The sequence below is a fragment of the Neoarius graeffei genome, chromosome 1 (genome assembly GCF_027579695.1).
Source record: "Neoarius graeffei isolate fNeoGra1 chromosome 1, fNeoGra1.pri, whole genome shotgun sequence".
NCBI lineage: Eukaryota > Metazoa > Chordata > Actinopteri > Siluriformes > Ariidae > Neoarius > Neoarius graeffei.
This window is the reverse complement of record NC_083569.1, coordinates 18,246,398-18,266,556: the sequence shown is the minus strand read 5'-3', so window position 1 is coordinate 18,266,556 and position 20,159 is coordinate 18,246,398. Positions and strand designations below refer to the sequence as shown.

General features: G+C 40.9%; 1 protein-coding gene across 30 annotated transcripts in view; it reads left to right on the top strand.

Annotated features, from left to right (window-relative positions):
* Positions 1 to 20,159, top strand: part of LOC132891954 (protein NLRC5-like) — an 888,139-nt gene that overhangs the window by 460,194 nt on the left and 407,786 nt on the right. For 28 of the 30 annotated variants that reach the window (XR_009655388.1, XM_060930379.1, XM_060930332.1 and 25 more), the window contains exons 2-6: positions 1,751 to 1,908; positions 5,480 to 5,596; positions 5,946 to 6,062; positions 14,363 to 14,416; positions 14,656 to 16,443. Coding sequence is in view for 29 of the 30 variants with exons in the window: in XM_060930379.1 (XP_060786362.1) it covers positions 1,856 to 1,908; positions 5,480 to 5,596; positions 5,946 to 6,062; positions 14,363 to 14,416; positions 14,656 to 16,443 (2,129 nt within the window). In the remaining variant the exon portion in view is untranslated. The remainder of the gene's footprint in view (positions 1 to 1,750; positions 1,909 to 5,479; positions 5,597 to 5,945; positions 6,063 to 14,362; positions 14,417 to 14,655; positions 16,444 to 20,159) is intronic. The other 2 variants (XM_060930146.1, XM_060930219.1) reach the window with 2 other exon arrangements.

The window sequence follows — 20,159 nt, the reverse complement described above, 5'->3', positions numbered from 1 at the left end:
ATTCATTCCTACGACGATGTTACATGTTTACATTTTCACCATCTTTAGTCTCGCTAAGTCTCATGGTAGAATGCGTGTTATCTACAGTGTAATTGGCCAAAACATCGCTGGCGAGAGCATGATAGCCAATCGTAACAGTTCTTACAAAAGAGAGGACCGACAAGCTTTTGTCTTTGGCCAAAAAGCTGAAGAAGAAGTTAAAATGATCAAATGAAAATGAGAAGTGACTGTGAACTATAAATAATTGTATAAAGTGTACAGTACATAGACATTATCCCATAAACTTAGCATTCGTTTGATTTAATACATTGAACATGTGTATGATGGTCAGTAAATCTGAATTAATGCTGACAGTTTTGAAAACTTAAATATTTCAAAAGACTTTTTGAAGAAATCATATGCAACTAATGAGGACATAGGGAGAAAAGGTCAGTCAAGCTTAGAAATTTTATTTAATATATGAACATTTTGATAATTAATAGAACTTAAGTTTAATGTGAATTTAGTTTGTCATTTTTGTTGATCATAAATTATAACCATACCCTTGAATGTTGAATGTGATTTTATTTTAAATTCAAACAATACTCCTATTGATTTGAAACAGATATTTTCATGTAAATATATAAAAAAGACCAGATTTTTTTTTATCTACTATAGCTCAGATTGCAGGAAAAGTGGTTTGTAAGGCCTTATTTTTCAAAATTTTATTTTGATTTCAAAGAATACTCATATTGATTTGATACACATTTTCATGTAAATATATAAAAAAAGACAACAGATTTTTTTTATCTACTACAGCTCAGATTGCAGGAAAAGTGGTTTGTAAGGCCTTATTTTTCAAAACTTTCCTGGAGGGTATCCCTCCCTATAGATAGGATGGATACACACACACACACATTTTGTAATATTTTTGTTTGGTGGTGTGCCGTGGGATTTTTCAAATGTAAAATATGTGCCGTGGCTCAAGAAAGGTTGGGAAACGCTGCTTTAACTGATGTGGATTTTTTTACACACCAGATTCTCTGTGTTCTTGGCCATGCTGATGCCAAACAAAATGAGGAAACGTAACCCAAGGAGCTGCTGACTCTGGGTTATTATTGGTTTGTTCCTGTGTCTTTCAGGGAGACCGTGAGCTGGACTAGTGAATAGAGTAAAGTCTGGTTCAGAAATCAAGATGCCACATCTCAGCATTTTCAGCACAACTGACAAAATATATTTAGTATCACGGTCCATGTGCTCCCTCAGTAAAAACAGATCATGGATCGTTCACGGTGTAAAACAGTCATATCACACACCCTTACTTTAGGCTCACAGAAATCATCTCTGGTTAGTGCAACTGACTTCAGACTGACTGACTTCTGGATCAGAATTTATTCAAACTAAACCCATTTAATGCTGGTAAAGAGAAAGTAGGATTAGACTTAAAGTAGCCTTTCTCTTAACTACAGATGATTTTAGTTGTCTCCTGCTTCAGCTTTTTTAGTGAAGGCATCACAGCTGACCTGCTTGGACTTCAAACTGTGTCTCCTCCTTTCCAGCAGAGGTCTCAATCCCCTGATTACTGAACTGGTCACCTCACCTCCTGTCTGGAGGGACACACACGTCTTGTGCATAACCATTAAAACGACTCTTACTCTGAATCCTCCTGCTTCTTAATTTTGGAGTCTTTCGCATGTGCAATTCATTAGATGTGAAATTTATTTTTCTCCAGTTTTAACAGCATGTTTGTTTGTTTTTTTCTGATTTTTAGGAGTGTAATTCATTCAGTCCAAGAGATCTGGGTCTTCAGAGATCCGGGTCTTCAGGAATCAGCAGTGAGTCCATGAGCTGTGTGTCCATACACTAATATTCAAAAATGGAGAGCCGTGATCTGGACACAGATAATGTGACCCCACCCTCAGAAAAGCGGTAAGCTGCCATGTTCTAATATTTTAGTCATTAACTGTTCATATCTGAAATATGGAGTGAGGATATCTGAAAAGAGAAACTTAACTTTTCATTCTCAGTATAAGTTAAGTCACCACTTGAAAAAATGCCAGATTCTGTTCATTGTTAGTAAAATTATGTTCTTATAAAATTAAAAATGCAGTCGTATGAGACAATACACTAAAGCCATGATACGAATCATATCCCAATATAGGCTTCATAGGACCAGACTGATGAGGTGGTGTTGACACAAAACATTACATTTTAAAGTGTAATATATTTATTTTGATTTGTAAAGGCAGCAAATCAAACCACGGCAATATCAATACAGTCAGGGGGTTAAACTCAGATCCTGTGTCAAATCCAGGCGTTTATTTTAACCTGCATTTCAGACCGTGGTCAATCCAGCCGTGATAGAAACTGGAGTGCGCGTATGTATACACGGAGTGCAGAATTATTAGGCAAGTTGTATTTTTGAGGATTAGTTTTATTATTGAACAACAACGATGTTCTCAATCAACCAAAAAGACTCATAAATATCAAAGCTGAATATGTATGGAAGTTAGAGTGGGGCGTTTTTAGTTTTGGCCATTTTAGGAGAATATGTACATGTTCAGGTAACTTTCACTGTGCAGAATTATTAGGCAACTTAATAAAAAACAAATATGTAGCCATTTCACTTATTTATTTTCACCAGGTACACTGATATGACAACTCCATATTTGCAAATAAACATATCTGACATTCAAAAACAAATCAGTGACCAATATAGCCACCCTTCTTCATGAGGACACTCAAAAGCCTTCCATCCATAGATTCTGTCAATTTCTTTATCTGTTCACGACCAACATTGTGTGCAGCAGCAACCACGGCCTCCCAGACGCTGTTCAGAGAGATGTACTGTTTTCCCTCTTTGTAGACCTCACGTTTTATAATGGACCACAGGTTCTCTATGGGGTTTAGGTCAGGTGAACAAGGCGGCCATGTCATTATTTTTTTCACCTTTCAGACCTTTACTGGCTAGCCACGCAGTGGAGTATTTGGACGCATGAGATGGAGCATTATCCTGCATGAAAATCATGTTCTTCTTGAAAGATGCTGACTTTTTCCTATACCACTGTTTGAAGAAGGTTTCTTCCAGGAACTGGCAGTAGGTCTGGGAGTTGAGTTTGAGTCCATCCTCAACTTGAAAAGGTCCAACAAGCTCGTTTTTGATGATACCAGCCCATAGCAGTACTCCACCTCCACCTTGCTGGCGTCTGAGTCGGAGTGGAGCTCTGTGCCCATTACTGATCCAGCCACAGGCCCATTCATCTGGCCCATCAAGAGTCACTCTCATCTCATCAGACCACAGCACCTTAGAAAAGTCAGTCTTAAGATATTTCTTGGCCCAGTCTTGACGTTTTATCTTGTGTGCCTTACTCAGTGGTGGTCGTTTTTCAGCCTTCCTTACCTTGGCCATGTCCCTCAGTATTGCACACCTTGTACTCTTTGACACTCCAGGAATGTTGCAACTCTGGAATATGGCAGAACTGGATGCTAATGGCTGCTTGTTAGCTTCACGCTTGATTTTCCGCAGATCATGTGCAGTTATTTTGCGCCTTTTTTTTTCCACACGCTTCTTTCAACCCTGTTGACTATTTGCAATGAAACGCTTGATTGTTCGGTGATCACATTTCAACATCTTCGCAATTTCAAGAGTGCTGCATCCATCTGCAAGACATCTCACAATTTTAGACTTTTCAAAGTCTGTCAGATCTCTCTTCTGACCCATTTTGCCAGAGGAAAAGAGGTTGCCTAATAATTATGCACACCTGATATAGGGTGTTGATGTAATTAGACCACACCCCCTCTCATTACACAGATGCACAGCACCTGATATACTTAATTGGTAGTAGGCTTTCAAGCCTAAACAGCTTGGAGTGGGACAACATGCATTAAAAGGATGTTGTGGTCAAAATACTCACTTGCCTAATAATTCTGCACTCAGTGTATACAGCGGTTTACTGTAACTACCTTCAGATGCCTCCACTACAGATCTGCTGTGAATTCTGGATAGTGTGAAAATGTTAAAGGGGAACTGAAGTCATTTTTTAACTTGCTTTATTTCTTAATTAACGTGTTATTCAGTTATGTTTTCAGTTTTAGTAACTTTATATCGTGACTCTTATTGGCAACTAATTGCAATAAAATATTATATTTATCGGCCTATTCGGTTTTTAGCCATGTTGAATTTAGTTCGTTTGGTCTACGGCAGGCGTCGCTTATCCACGCGATCTTCACGAGACTTGTGCAAGACTTCGAAATGTGACGTGTCAGCCAGGTGTCAGTGCCGCCATTTTGAAAACTGTTTTCCAAATGAAATATTGCACAAAAACGAGTTTAAATGATCACTGTCTACTTTTTTCAAACTTTCCTGATTGCTATCAAAACAAACAAAACTTCCAGCTTGATTACATCAGCATTCAAACGTTGTCTTTTGACAACGTTGGCAGATGTTGCCCTGTGTCCAAAATCACTCCCTACTCACTATATAGGGCACTATATAGTGGGGATGCCATTTTGTAGTCGTAATTCCCTCTATAGGTAGTAGTGAACAAGTGAGCAATTTCAGACACAGGGTTGGACACTTTGACTTCCGCTGTATGTTTTACTTCCGTCCTACGATGTCTCGCGCAGGTCTCAACGAATCTCATTTATGGCCATTGCTTTGACATATGGACTGATATATATTACAGAGCATATTTCAAACACTCATAACTTGCTATAGCAGCGACAATATAGCTATCAAAAATGAATTCCTATATTTAATAAAATGAGAAATGGCATTTTGATTATATATATTTGCCTTCAGTTCTCCTTTAAGCAGTCGTGTTCTACAGGCTGTTTCAGTTTTGTTGTTTCCAAGTTCATGCGGGCCAAATGAAACGAGGCTGTGGGCCTGGAGTTTGACCCCGTGGGCCTGGAGTTTGACCTCATGTGCCATAACGCTTCCTTTCTGATGAGCTTCACTTTCTGGACTGTTCAGTCAGCGTGCTTTGAGGCAGTTAGGTTTCCACTCTATAACTCTGTGCTCTGTGAGCTACGACCTTTGGTGCTGCCACCTAGTGTGTAAGAACAGAAAAAAGAAGAAGAAACCTTTATTTGTCACGTGCACACTTCAAGCGCAGTGAAATTCATCCTTTGCATTTAATCTGAAGCAGTGAACACACGCACACACACCCAGAGCAGTGGGCAGCCACACTACAGCGCCTGGGGAGCAGTCAGGGGTTAGGTACCTTGCTCAAGGGCATTTCAGCCCAAGGCCACCCCATGTTAACCAAACTGCATGTTTTTGAACTGTGGGGGACCCCGGAGCACCTGGAGGAAACCCATGCAGACATGGGGAGAACAAGCAATGCCGGTGGTGTCAGAGGTAGAGCACAAAAAGAATATTAAACAGAAATATCACAATACATGATATGAGCAGCAGATTCGTCTCTCCCAGTATTTTGTATTGTGATATTTGAGACAATGAAATTCTGTCTCATGCCTCCTCTATAATGTTGTACAGTAAACTCCAGATGAAGAGATCAGACTCTCCAGAACCCAGCTGTGTCTCCATGAAGAGTGATTGGTCTATGGATCCTCCTTTGGACTTTAACACTGGAAACCCCTCATCTGTCCACAGGTAACATCCCATAATTCTCATCATTAAAGTCACTGTAGAGAGAAAGACTGTGTTACACATTCCTTTATCCAGCCCAGATCATCATCAGCATTTTGATAGTTATCAGTTTGTGATACTTTAATTAGGTCCTAATGCTGCTACAATACTTTCACTAAACATTTTAGAGTAATTAATATCAATAACTGCACAGTTCAGTGTTTCACAGTGTCACATACAGGATAAGGCAGAAAGTGCATCTGGATGTGACAAGTCAGAGTAATTGCTAATGAGATAATTAAAATAACTAGTAATAATTAATAATAACCAGTGTAAATGGTGGATATAAAGGACTGTCTATAATGTTGTACAGTAAACTCCAGATGAAGAGATCAGACTCACCAGAACCCAGCTGTGTCTCCATGAAGAGTGATGGGTCTATGAATCCTCCTTTGTTCTTTAACAGTGGAAACCTCTCATCTGTCCACAGGTAACATCCCATAATTCTCATAGTTAAAGTCAGTTAAAGGCTGTGCTACACTGGCATTAGCAGCTATTTTTGATTCAATATTCGAGTGTCTCTCATTCTACTGTACAGTTTTTTGTTTTTGTTTTTTAACAATGTTTTTATTCATTTTCAACACATTACAAAATAAGGTACAAAAACCAGCGTACAATGCTAACACTATAATATAACAGATGTCTTCCTCCGACCCCAGATAAGCCACCCTCCCCCCAAACTCAAACACACTTATTATCTCTCTTGTTTTACAATCATATAATTAAAAAGAAGTCATACCACGTTAGTACAGGGTAAAAATTAAAATAATAATAATAATAGAGAAGCAAAAATAAAACAAAATATCAAATCAAATAGATGGTACCTTAGCAGAAAATAAACGTAATATAGCACTACATCAAGATCTCAGCCTCAAACATCTTCCGGGGTCTACCATAATGGTATAGATTAGTCTAGGTTCTCCGGCTGTAGGTGCTCTTCTATGTCTTCATTTTTAATAAAGTCACTGAATGGTTTCCATATCCCTTCATACATGTTCAGTTTGTTTTTTAAAAAGTATGTTATTCTCTGGCGGCACGGTGGTGTAGTGGTTAGCGCTGTCACCTCACAGCAAGAAGGTCCGGGTTCGAGCCCCGGGGCCGGCGAGGGCCTTTCTGTGCGGAGTTTGCATGTTCTCCCCGTGTCCGTGTGGGTTTCCTCTGGGTGCTCCGGTTTCCCCCACAGACATGCAGGTTAGGTTAACTGGTGACTCTAAATTGACCGTAGGTGTGAATGTGAGTGTGAATGGTTGTCTGTGTCTATGTGTCAGCCCTGTGATGACCTGGCGACTTGTCCAGGGTGTACCCCGCCTTTTGCCCGTAGTCAGCTGGGATAAGCTCCAGCTTGCCTGCGACCCTGTAGAACAGGATAAAGCGGCTAGAGATAATGAGATGAGATGAGATGAGATGTTATTCTCTCCATTGACATGCATTGTGCCATACACTTGATCCAAGCTCCTACTGTGGGTGCTGTTTCTTTCTTCCAGTTCAGTGCAATCAGGCACTTTGCCTGTAGTTAAGCAAAATTAATAAATGTGCACTCTCTATCTCTCAGATTAAGATCTGCTGGATACAGGTGTAACAAAATCATTGTGGCGTTTAATGAAATGTTTACAGATAAAATGGCTGTGATTTTATCCATCACCTCCTCCTTCCAAAATTTTCTGATCTTGTCACACTCCCAAATATAATGTATAAATGTCCCTTCAGCCTCGCTACACTTAAAAGACGTATTAGGTATACTGCTATTGTACCTGTGTAGCTTAACGAGGGTAATGTAAGTTTGCATTAGCCAGTTGTATTGAAGTAACTTTAAATTAGTGTTGGCTGTTTGTGTCTGTGCCTCCTTGCAGGCTTTGATCCAGTCATTAATAGAAATATCTGTTTTTAATTCTGCCTTCCATGTATTGAGTTTAAATGTTGATGTCTCATTAGAACCAGATGTGAGCCAGTTATATATTAGTGAAATCCAGCCTTTTGTACACTTGTTAGTAACAATTTCCTCTAGAAGTGTAAGTGGAGGAATTATTAATGACTTATTTTGCGTTGAAGAGATAAAGTTCCGCAATTGCAGATATTTAAAGAAGTGTTTCTTAGGAATATTATGCAAACGATAAATTTCCTCGAAAGACATTAGAACCTCCTCCCTGTATAGGTCAGCTATTTTACTTGGCCCATTCTTTGCCCATTATTTGAATCCAGCATCCAGCTTTCCTGGTTTAAATGAGGCATTACCCCAAATTGGACTGAACTATGAGTTTGATATTTTCATGTGTTTCTTTCCCTCCTACCATATATTAACCATATTTAGTACTATAGGATTGGCCGTATGCATTCTCAGATATTTTAGATCAGCTGAGTACAGGTATAAATGTAATGGTATCTGGACACCTTGTGAGACTATGTCCGTCCACGATGTCATGTTGTCAGAGAAATAGAACCTCAAGGTACTCAGCTGTGCTGAGAGGTAATACCAATAAAGTTTAGGACATTTTAGCCCCCCTGTGTCAAATGGAAGGTACAACAGTGATAGGCGAACTCTAGGACATTTTTTGTTCCATATGAACCTCCTGATCAGTGGTGTTATCTTTTTAAATATTCCTTTAGGTGGTGCCAAAGGGATATTTTGGAATAAATATATAAATTTAGGCAGAATATTCATCTTTAAAACATTTATTCTTCCTATGAGAGAAATAAGCAAGGACATCCATCTTTCTATAGACTTAAATGTTGAGTCAGAATCAGAAGCACTTTATTGCCAGGTATGTTACACACACGAGGAATTTGACTCCGGTTCGACTTAGCTTTCATAGTACAGACAGAAAGAAAGCATATCCACAAACAAAACACACACACACACACACAGTCTCACTGCAGTGAACTCCAGGGGGAGAATCATGTTTCTGCAGTGACGACCTTGAAGGCAGTGCTGGCTGGGAGAGTCAAGATAAGATTGGAATTTGTTTAGACTTAAGATGGGTAGACATGTCCTTTACCAACTAACCCGTTTGTCCATTCTGGCCACCAAAATCTCTCTGCAAAGTCATCAACTTCTCCATGATGTTAACAATGTTGTGACTCAAGTTCTGAACAGCCACAGTCTGAGTGCCGACAGCTCTGCCCACCGCCTCAATCATGTCGAGCAGCTTTATGGGGCTTTGAACAGCTGCTACCGTTATCTGATTTCCTCGATACACCAGGGCAATGCCAAGTCCAATCAGCAAAAATCCTGTGATCATGGTTCCGAATAGGTAAATATCCTCAATGTCCTCCACGGAAAGAATCGCTAAGCACGCCACACGCCACTTCTCCCAGGCATCCATGGTGTATCCGGCTGCGAACGATCCGGCAGGACAGGCAGGTTCCCCCAAACCCAGGCTTCTCGTCGAGAAGATTGTATCAATTGCGTGAAGTGACCAGTTGATCAAATCCATAATTTTGATTCGGAGAACAGTGCAGGAAGGGTGCAATCACAGGTTCATTATTTATTGACGCTATATTTTCTAACTGAGGTGTTAATTTAATGCCCAGGTAAGTGAACCCATTTGAGGGCTTAAAAGGAGATAGATGTTGAACAGATTTTTTGTTCCTCATTTTCATTAAGCAGCATAAGTGAAGATTTTGAGGCGTTCAATTTATAACCAGACATTTTGCCAAATTGGTCTAACAGATCTAACAGTGCAGGTATGGAGGTGTCCAGCTGTTTTAAAAATAAAATTACATCATCCGTAAAGAGAGCTATTTTGTGTTCTTTGTTGCCAATTGAAACCCCTATTATTTCTCTGTTAGCTCTAATTGCTGTTGCTAATGGCTCTATAGCTAGTGTAAATAAAAGTGGTGACAGAGGCGAGCCCTGTGGACACCCTCTAGTGATGTTAAAGGGTTTGGAGGTCACAACATTTGTTAGCACCTTGGCTACAGGGTTTAGATGTAATAATTTAATCCATCTATAAAAATGGTCTCCAAATCTCAAAATAACATCAAAGAAAGAATTCCATTCAACTCTGTCAAAGGCCTTTTCTGCGTCAAGTGATAAAAGAGCCGTATCCCTTTCTCCCCTCTGATTGTGAAGAATATTAAGAACCCGTCTTGCATTATGGAACCCCTGCCTACCCTTTATGCACCCATTTTGATCGTCCCCTCCCCCCCAATATTTGGAAGTACACCCTCCAGTCTCTTTGCCAAAATTTTACTAAGAATTTTTGTGTCCATATTTATTAAACTGGGGCGGCACGGTGGTGTAGTGGTTAGCACTGTCGCCTCACAGCAAGAAGGTCCTGGGTTCGAGCCCCGGGGCCGGCGAGGGCCTTTCTGTGTGGAGTTTGCATGTTCTCCCCGTGTCTGCGTGGGTTTCCTCCGGGTGCTCCGGTTTCCCCCACAGTCCAAAGACATGCAGGTTAGGTTAACTGGTGACTCTAAATTGACCGTGAATGTGAGTGTGAATGGTTGTCTGTGTCTATGTGTCAGCCCTGTGATGACCTGGCGACTTGTCCAGGGTGTACCCCGCCTTTCGCCCGTAGTCAGCTGGGATAGGCTCCAGCTTGCCTGCGACCCTGTGGAAGGATAAAGCGGCTAGAGATAATGAGATGAGATGAGATTTATTAAACTTAGTGGGTGCATATTTTCACATTTAGTATTACTTTTCCCTGGTTTCGGATGCAGGATAATTAAGGCCTCTCTCAATGAAGTAGGTAAAATGCCATTATTTTCAGATTCTAAATACATCTCATAGAGAGGGGTTACCAGTTTGTCTTTGAAGTATTTCTATAAATCAATTGGAAGATTGTCTGGTCCTGCCGATTTCCCTGCCTTAAGTGCCCCGATGGCATCCAATATTTCAGCTACACTTAACTGCCTGTCCAGCATATTTCTACTTTCCTCAGAAATTTTTGGAATATTAAGTTGATCTAAGGATATTGTCTGAGTGTTAGTGTTAATGTTGTATTCAATTTTCTAAAGATTTTTGTAGAAATTTCTGAATGTAGCATTGATTTCCAGAGGGTCATTGATAACATTCCCATGTGTATCCTCGATATTTGTAATTGTCCTCTCAGTTTGCTGCTGTTTAATGCGCCATGCAAGAAGTCTACGAGGTTTTTCACCTTGATCATAGTAGCTTTGTCTAAGTCTCATTAAATTTGCCACGGCCTTAGATGTTCTCATTATATTGAGTCCTTAATAGTAATAACTGTGTATCACTGTTGTACTCCCTCTCGTGGTAGCTCCTGTTCTCTAGTGCTTTCATTTGTAGTTCCAACTCTATATTTTCCTTGGAATTCCCTTGATCGTCTGCTTGTGTAGCTTATAATTTGACCCCCATAAATGATTTGAAGGCTTCCCATCTAATTGTAGCAGAGGTCTGGGTTGTGTTAATTTCAAAATAAATATCAATTTGTTCCCCCAGAAACTGTAGAAATTTTGAATCCTGCATCCATTTAGTCTGGAAACTCCACTTAAGGGCATTGATGTATCAACTTTGGCTCAACAAAGACCATGGAGACTGTTCCATGGTCTGAAATGACTATGCTGTTGTAGTGACAGCCTCTAATATTAGACAGGAGTTCTGCTGACACCAGAAAATAGTCTATTCTAGAATAACATTTATAAGTGCTGGAGTAACAGGAGAACTCTCTCACTGTTGGGTTCAAATTTCTCCATGTATCCACCAGATTGAGTTCTTTCATGAAATGGTGTATTGTTTTTCTGGATCTAATATGAGTATTGTCCACTCCGACTGGTCTGTCTTTGCTTGGATCCAAGACGCAGTTAAAATCTCCAGCAATAATGTTTTTGCCTGGCAATGTTGAGATTCTCAAAAATAAATTGTTATAAAAGTTTACATCATCAGTATTTGGTCCATAAAGATTGATCAAATTAATCTGTGTAGAAAGAAGGCGGCCTTGTACGATTAAAGATCTACCATTATGGTCCTCGATAATTCTTTCAATTTGTAGTGGAATGGATTTATGTATTAATGTCATGATGCCTCTGGCATTAGTAGAATAAGATGATGTTAGGACATGCCCTGGCCATCTACGTTTTATCTTTGATAACTCATTAGCTAGCAAGCGTGTTTCCTGTAAGAATACTGTCTTGGCTTTTAACTGTTTTATCCTGTTCATAACCTGTTTGACTTTGGTAAGTTTATTCAAGCCTCTACAGTTCCATGAAATACATTCAATTAGGATATCCGCCATTTATATATTATGTTTTAGCCTATTATGAAGTTTGGTAGGTTCCCCATTATTAATTGCTTCTTTTATGTCTTCCATTTGGGAAGGTATGATGAAAAGGCATTAAATCTGATAAAGTTGGTACCATGCTGGGGGCGTCGTGGCTCAGGTGGTTAAGGCGCCATACCATGAATGCGGGCGACCCGGGTTCGATTCCGGCCCGAGGTCATTTCCCGATCCCTTCCCGTCTCTCTCTCTCCCGCTCATTTCCTGTCTCTACACTGTCCTATCCAATAAAGGTGCAAAATGCCCAAAAAAATATCTTAAAAAAAAAAAAAAAAAAGTTGGTACCATGCTGCACATGAAGAGAGATTTCCCTCCCCAAACATCCCAAACACACAAATGCCCAACTTGAACACTAGGGCAACCCTTATCCCTTATCAAACTTCTTCCTTCGAACACTCTGAACAGGTCCACTCTACGATGAGGAACCATTCTTCTGATTAATTTAACTCTCTTGCTAGTGTTGCTTGTTGGTTTAGATTTCATTCCTATCCTTACTGTTATTAACATGAATATAGAAAATTTGCTGTAAATGTTAACCTTAAAAAATGAAGTTTCATAACATCACAAAGAGAAATCACATCTTAACTGTAGTGATGAGTTTGTAGTCCCTTAGTTAATTAGTCTCCGGGCTCCGATTCCCCCAACTCCCTGATGTATTTATCCACATCCATTGGGCTGTCAAAGATGGTTGTTCGTGCTCTGTGAGTCAGCAGTAGCCTGGCAGGGAAGATGATGCGGTGTTTGAGGATCCCCTTGTCCCGCAGCCTTTTCCTCATGTTGTCATATTGTCTCTGTTGTTTGTAAACTTCTGCAGACAAATCCGGGAGGAATCTGATTTTATTATTTTTCTAGATTATCTTTTATTTTTAAATTAATTAATTAATTAATTATTTTTCCTCACCCTGGTGGCTCGAAGTATGCCCTATCTATCTTTATAATTAAGACATTTCACAATGAGTGCTCTCAGCGTAGAACCAGGATTTTGGTTCGGTAAGCGGTGGGCTCTCTCCAGAACCGGGGCTGATATCTCCAGATTGTCCGCAATCCATTTCTCCATGTACGAGCATGGGTTGGATCCCTCCTCTTTCTCAGGTATGCCCAGTATGCGCACATTGTTGTGATGGCTCCTGCACTCCAGGTCTTCCACTTTACTGGCTAAACTTTCAGCCGCCTTCTCAAGTTTGGCCACCGTCGCTTACAGTTTGTTAATGGTGTCCTCCACTGCAGAAATGCATTGCTCTGCCTTGGAAGTTCAGCCGCTGCATTCTTTAATGTCAGATTGCACGTTCTTGATAGCCGCCAATACCCCTTCCATTTCTGTATGAAAGTCTTGTTTGAATGACAGTATAGCCTTCATGATGTCCGAGGTAGAGGGATTTTCTGTGCTTTCGATGGAGTCGGTGTTACCCACCTGTGCAGGTGGCGCATCGCTGTTCTCTTCGGAGTTAGCTGTCGACATGTTTTCTTCATTAAGGAGCTCTCCGTTTCACTTTAGCTCGTCCTTGTTCTTTGTCCTTGTCATGTTTGATTGTTCAAGCCTAAATCACAAAATCTTTTACTTTTAAAGGCAGTTAGGAATGTTTAAAGTGCTCAACTTGTAGGGTTAGCAACAGAGCAAGAGAAACCACGACTACTCAGCGCGCCGCCATTACCAGAAGTCTACTGTACAGTTTTTATGATATAATAGTTTCTTAGTTTTTAGTAATTCAGCAAGACTTTCAGGAAATGCTTTTGAGGAGTGTAAACATTTATGAAGGTCAAATGTTTTACAGGTAACGTCTTAAATGCTAATATAAGCAAAAAGAATATGGAATTACTACTACTACAACATAATAATAATAATAATAATAATAATAATAAAACATTTACGGTTAAAATCCCGACCCCATTAAAATCACTGTTACTTGGCTGTGTCTCCATGAAAAGCGATGTGTCTGAGTGTTTCTGTAAAATATAATAGAAAATGGAGACCCTTTATATGAACACAATGACTATTTACCATAAATCACATCACTGGCATTACAGTATTTATTAATAATAATGAAAATCAGCATTTTCCTCAACCTGAACTCCCACCTCCCAAAAACATGTCAGTAGGTCGACTGATCACTAAATTGCCCCTAAAATGATGGACTGGTGGATCATCCAGGGTGGAGTATAATTCTGGATCCAGTTACAGATTTTATACCTCTGAACATTTCTGGCCGGCTTTCTGAAAAATACACATCTGCTGTTGTATTCATTTAAAACACATTATCTGTTCATTCTGCATGATGGAGTGATATTCTGTTCCATCCCTAATGACCATATAAGGAAAAACTATTTTTTTCTCCAGTTCCACAATATTTTTGTTGTGTTGTATTCAGCACTGCGCTCTCTAAATGTTAATGCACTCATAAAGAATTATTATAGTAAAATTAGGGTTAAAGTTTAGATTGTAGGCTTAAAGTGATGAATGTTATTGTCTTTAACAGCAACAATGTTTTGTTCCCAGTGTTTTACAGAAGGCAGGAGACAGAAGAGAAAAGATCTTCATCACAGATACAGGGTAAGATCAAACCCAACACCATGACTGTGACACTGACGCACTGGTATTATAAACCTCTCTGCTGTTATTTCATAGAGACTGATTAGATTATAGAAAACATACAGGAGAATAAAACAAATGCACAGTGAGAACATCATAAAGAACTATCTGTGGAAACCAGTCAGAAAAACTGTGATCTTAAACTCTAATAATTGGAGCCCATGTCTCACCATGTCTTCCTACTTCACCCTGTCACACAGGCATGCCCCAGAATCTGCTGCTGGAAATGACGTCCGGAAAAAAATCAGATTAAATCTGATGAAGTTTCAGTGCTTAAATGAAGTGATAATAAAGCAGGAAAACCGAGTGCTCCTGAATGAGATCTACACAGAGCTCTACATCACAGAGGGAGACAGTGGAGACGTCAATAAAGAACATGAGGTGAGACAGATCGAGGCAGCGTCCAGGAGAAAAACAACAGAGGAAACACCAATCAAATGCAACGACATCTTTAAGCCCTTATCTGAAGAAGACGAACCCATCAGAACTGTAGTGACAAAGGGAGTGGCTGGTATCGGAAAAACAGTCTCTGTGCAGAAGTTCATTGTGGACTGGGCTGAAGGGAAAGCAAATCAGGACGTCCCCCTCATATTTCCACTTCCTTTCAGAGAGCTGAATCTGATGGAGGACCAAAACCTGAGTCTGATGGAGCTCCTTCATGTCTATTTTAAGGAAACCAAAGAAACAGAAATGTCCGGGTTGGGAAAGGTTCTGTTCATTTTTGATGGATTGGACGAGTGTCGTTTCCCTCTGGATTTCCAGAACACAGTGAGTGTGTGTGATGTAACTGAATCAGCATCAGTGCATGTGCTGCTGATAAACCTGATCAAAGGGAATCTGCTTCCCTCTGCTCTCATCTGGATCACCTCCCGACCAGCAGCAGCTGATCAAATCCCCTCTGAGTACGTCCACCGAGTCACAGAGGTACGAGGGTTCAATGACCCTCAGAAGGAGGAGTACTTCAGGAAGAGGGTCAGTGATCAGAGCCTGGCCGAGAACATCATCACACACCTGAAGTCATTAAGAAGCCTCTACATCATGTGTCACATCCCAGTCTTCTGCTGGATTTCAGCCGCTGTTCTAGAGAGAATGTTGGGTGAAGCAGATAGTAGAAAGATCCCCAAGACTCTGACTCAAATGTACACACACTTCCTCATCATTCACACCAACACCATCAGAGGAAAGTACTCAAAGAAGCAGGAGAGTGATGAAGAAATTCTTCTCAAACTGGGAAAACTGGCTTTTCAGCAGCTGGAGAAAGGCAACCTGATCTTCTATGAGGAAGACCTGAGAGAGTGTGGCATTGATGTGACAGAAGCAGTAGTGTACTCGGGTGTGTGTACGCAGATCTTCAGAGAGGAGGTTGGGCTTCACCAGAGTAAAGTGTACTGCTTTGTTCATCTGAGCGTTCAGGAGCATCTCGCAGCTCTGTATGTTCATCTGACCTTCATGAAGGAAAAGAGAAATGTTCTTGATCAGAGTCAGTCCAGTAATTTGTGTTTTTGGTCCTTTAAGACAATTTCAGATGTACACAAGATGGCTGTAGATCAGACCTTAAAAAGTCAGACTGGACATCTGGATCTGTTCCTCCGCTTTCTTCTGGGTCTCTCACTGAAGTCCAATCAGAAACTCTTACGTGCCTTAGTAACACAGACAGGAAGTAGCTCCTGGACAAGAAAGAGGAAAACAGTTCAGTACATTAAGGAGAAGATCAGTGAAAATCTTCCTGCAGAAAAATCCATCAATCTGTTCCACTGTCTGAATGAACTGGGTGACGATTCTCTAGTGGAGGAAATCCAACGCTACGTAAAATCTGGAAAACAAAGTAAATTCTCTCCTTCACAGTGGTCTGCTCTGGTGTTTGTGTTACTGACTTCAGCACAGGAGCTGGAGGAGTTTGACCTGAGTAAATATACCAGTACAGAGAAGATAACAGATGAGGTTCTTGTGAAGGTGATGCCTGTGATTTCAGCATCCAGAAAAGCAATGTAAGTAAAGCTGAATATAACTGCTCTACTGTTCCACTGTGAGAAAGAGAGAAACTGAAAGCACTGTGACAAATCTGCACTTTGGGACAAAATCCACAACTCCATTACTCGAGTGAAAGTAAAGATCCTCCGGGTCAAATGTTACTGCAATACAAGTGAAAGCTGTTCAGTCGAATTTTTACTTGAGTTACAGTACTGGAGGATTTTCTTTTAAAAATACTTCAGTCTTCAAAAATACTTTTTCATGATTCTTTTTGTTTTCTTTTTAATATCAAGGTGTTGTTGGATTGTTGCCACGATGCATTTACAGAATCTAATGACTCGGAAACAACCTACTGAATGCAGTGACTAGCTTTTTGAACCTGTAGGATAGTGTGTAGAATATGATACAGAGCCTGTAGAAATGCTGATCGAAATACAATTAAGTCGACAACAGGACAGCATTTTGTTGTTGTTTTTAAACACCCCCACCCTGTCAAATACACACAGAGCGTGCGCGTATACACAGAAAGAGAGAGAGAGAGAGAGAGATATTTGTGGGTAATTCTATGGATCTGTGATGTCTGCTGGAAGAGAAGATCAGGGAGGATTGGGAATCGAGTGGCAGTCATTTGTTTTCACCTGATACCAAAACTTGTAGCGTCATAGCAACCATCGCAAAGACATGGACAAAAAGCCCAGAAACTCCTCCTTACCTGGGCAAAAATGATACAGGATTTATCTTGTAGTGTCCTGATCCCCAGATCTTTAACTCAGCCACATATAACAAGTTGTTCTCCTCCATGCTCTTTCAGGTTTTAATCTGTGTGCCATGTAGAACGATGTCTGCAGCACCAGGTAGTTTGAGACATCAGGGAACTCAACGGATGGATAATTTTCCAGCTCATAATGAATGAATAACTTTATTTAAACACAATCAGTTGATCAGCAGAGCTGGTGGGGTCATGCATGTACAGATACAAATAGATAGATAGATGGATCCTTTAATAATCCTTTACAGGAAATTAGTGTCACAGCAGCACAACATTCAGACATCACATCACACATTACCTCACCGCAAACTCTAATAATTGAATACTACTATTAATAGGTTAAAATAGATAAATAAATAAATAATAATACTAAAGCAGAAGGAGTGCAGTTACTTTTGTGCATTATAGAACCTTATAGCAGCTGGTATAAAGGACTTCCTGAATCTCTCTGTTTTACATATTGGTGCAATCAGTCTCTGACTAAAACTGCTATTGTTAACCACTTTCAGGGCATGGAGTGGGTGTTGAGAGTTGTCCAAAATTGCCCTCAATTTACTCAGGGATCTGGCCTCTGTCACCTGCTGAACTGTTGGGAAAACAGTCCCTACCACTGATCCCGCCTTCTTAATTAGCTTGTCCAGTCTTTTGTTGTCAGCAGCACAGGCTCCCACACCCCAACATACAACAGCAAAGAAGAGGGCACTTGCCACCACTGAATGGTAGACACTACATAGTAAGGGCTGACAGATATTAAAAGATCGCAGCCTTCTTAAAAAATAAAGTCGGCTTTGGCCCTTCGTATACACAGTCTCCATATGACTCCTCCAGTCCAGCCTACCATCCAGCTGCACTCCCAGGTACCTATGGTTGGCAACCACCTCCACCTCAGTGCCTCTGATGGTGATTGGTGTTGATTGAGTCCTTTTCCTCCCCTTCCTGAAGTCCACAATAATCTCCTTGGTTTTTGTGGTGTTCAGCTGGAGGTGATTGTGTGCGCTCCATTCCACAAAGTCATCCACAGTGGCTCTATACTCCAACTCATCGCCCCCTTTGATGAGGCCTACAACAGCAGTGCCATCTGAAAATTTCTGCATAAAGCAGCTGTTGGTATTATATTGAAAATCTGCTGTATATATTGTAAACAGAAATGGAGCCAGCACAGTTCCTTGTGGAGCTCCTGTGCTGCTCAAGATGGTACTAGAGACACTGTCCTGCAGATGCACATACTGTGGTCTGAGGTGAAGGTAGTCCAGGACCCACCGTACAAGCGATGGATCCACCTCCATCTTCTCCATCTTTTCACCAAGGAGTTGTGGCTGGATGGTATTGAATGCACTTGAGAAGTCAAAGAATGTAATCCTTACAGCTGCATCAGAGGTGTCCAGATGTGTATACGCTCTCTGCAGCATATAGATGAGGGCATCATCGACACTGATGTTGGGCTGATACGCAAACTGCAAGGGATCCATATGAGTTGACACACTAGTCCTGATGTGAGAGAGGACCAGCCTCTCAAATGTCTTCATTATGTGTGAGGTGAGCGCAACTGGTCTGTAATCATTATGCTGAGTAGGATGGGACTTTTTTGGAACAGGAACCAGACAAGATGTTTTCCACAGCCTTGGGACCTTCTGCAGACGCAAGCTCAGATTAAACAAGTGTGTTAAAATGCCACACAGCTCTGCGGAGCAGGCCTTCAGTAGCCTTGGGCTAATATCATCGGGCCCGGCTGCTTTCCCTGGCTTCAGTCCTTAAAGCATCCTCTTGACCTGTGCAGTGTGCAATGTCACAGGTGAGTGGAGAAATGGAGGACTCTGTACAGATGGCATCTCAGAGTTGTTGGAAAGAGGGAGAGTAACAGGAGGAGGGAAAGAAGAAGAGAAAGCATTGACGGTCCGCTGACCAGATGGTGGAGACTGGATTGGTGTGGTGCAGTCAAATCTGTTGAAGTTATTAAGATCATCAGCCAGACCTTGTTCACCAGCAAGCAGTGCCCCACCTTTCTGTTCCATGCCTGTGATCTTTCGCATTCCGGCCCAAACCTGCTTTACTCCATCTTGCTGCAGCTGTTGTTCTAGCTTAAGCCTATATACTTCCTTCCCCTCTCTTATCTTCACCCTCAGTTCCCTCTGAAGTTCTTTCAATCTGTTCCTGTCACCCATCCTAAACGCCCTTTTCTTCTCATTTAATAAGGCCTTCAAACTGCTGGTAATCCATGGCTTATTATTTGGGTAGCAATGAACTACCTTGGATGGCATGACAGTGTCATAACAGAAGATAAGATGATATATTGGGTTATGCATTCAACTAGACCATCAATGTCCTCTCCATACTCCTCACAGAACACATCCCACTCTGTAATCTCAGAACAGCACCTTAAAGCTTCCTCAGCCTCTGGACACCAGCCTCTTGATGTCCTGGTTATGACAGGTAACCTTTTAACAGTTGGAATATAAGAGGAAGAAAGGTGAATCATGTCATGATCTGATCGGCCAAGAGGAGGCAGTGCAGTGCATTTGTATGCATTCTGTACATTTGCATACAACAAGTCCAGAGTTTTATCACCTCTTGTCGTACAGTTAACAAACTGCTTAAATGTGGGCAAAGTCTTAGATAGAGAGACATGATTGCAGTCTCCAGACACAGCAATGAATGCCTCTGGGTACTTTGACTCAAGTCCTGCGATAGTAGTATGAATGACGTCACACGCGATTTCTGCATTAGCCAAGGGAGGTATGTAAACAACAATGGCGACCACCACACTGAACTCCCTGGGCAAGTAATATGGTCTTAAACTAACCGCTAGAAGTTCAATGTCTTCATTGCATATACGTTCCTTGATGGTAGCATGATTAGGGTTACACCAGTTGTTGTTGACGAGCAGTATTAGCCCCCCTCCTTTCTGCTTTCCATTCGCTCTAGTGTCCCTGTCCGCTCGTATTGTCCTGAAGCCGGCAAAACTGA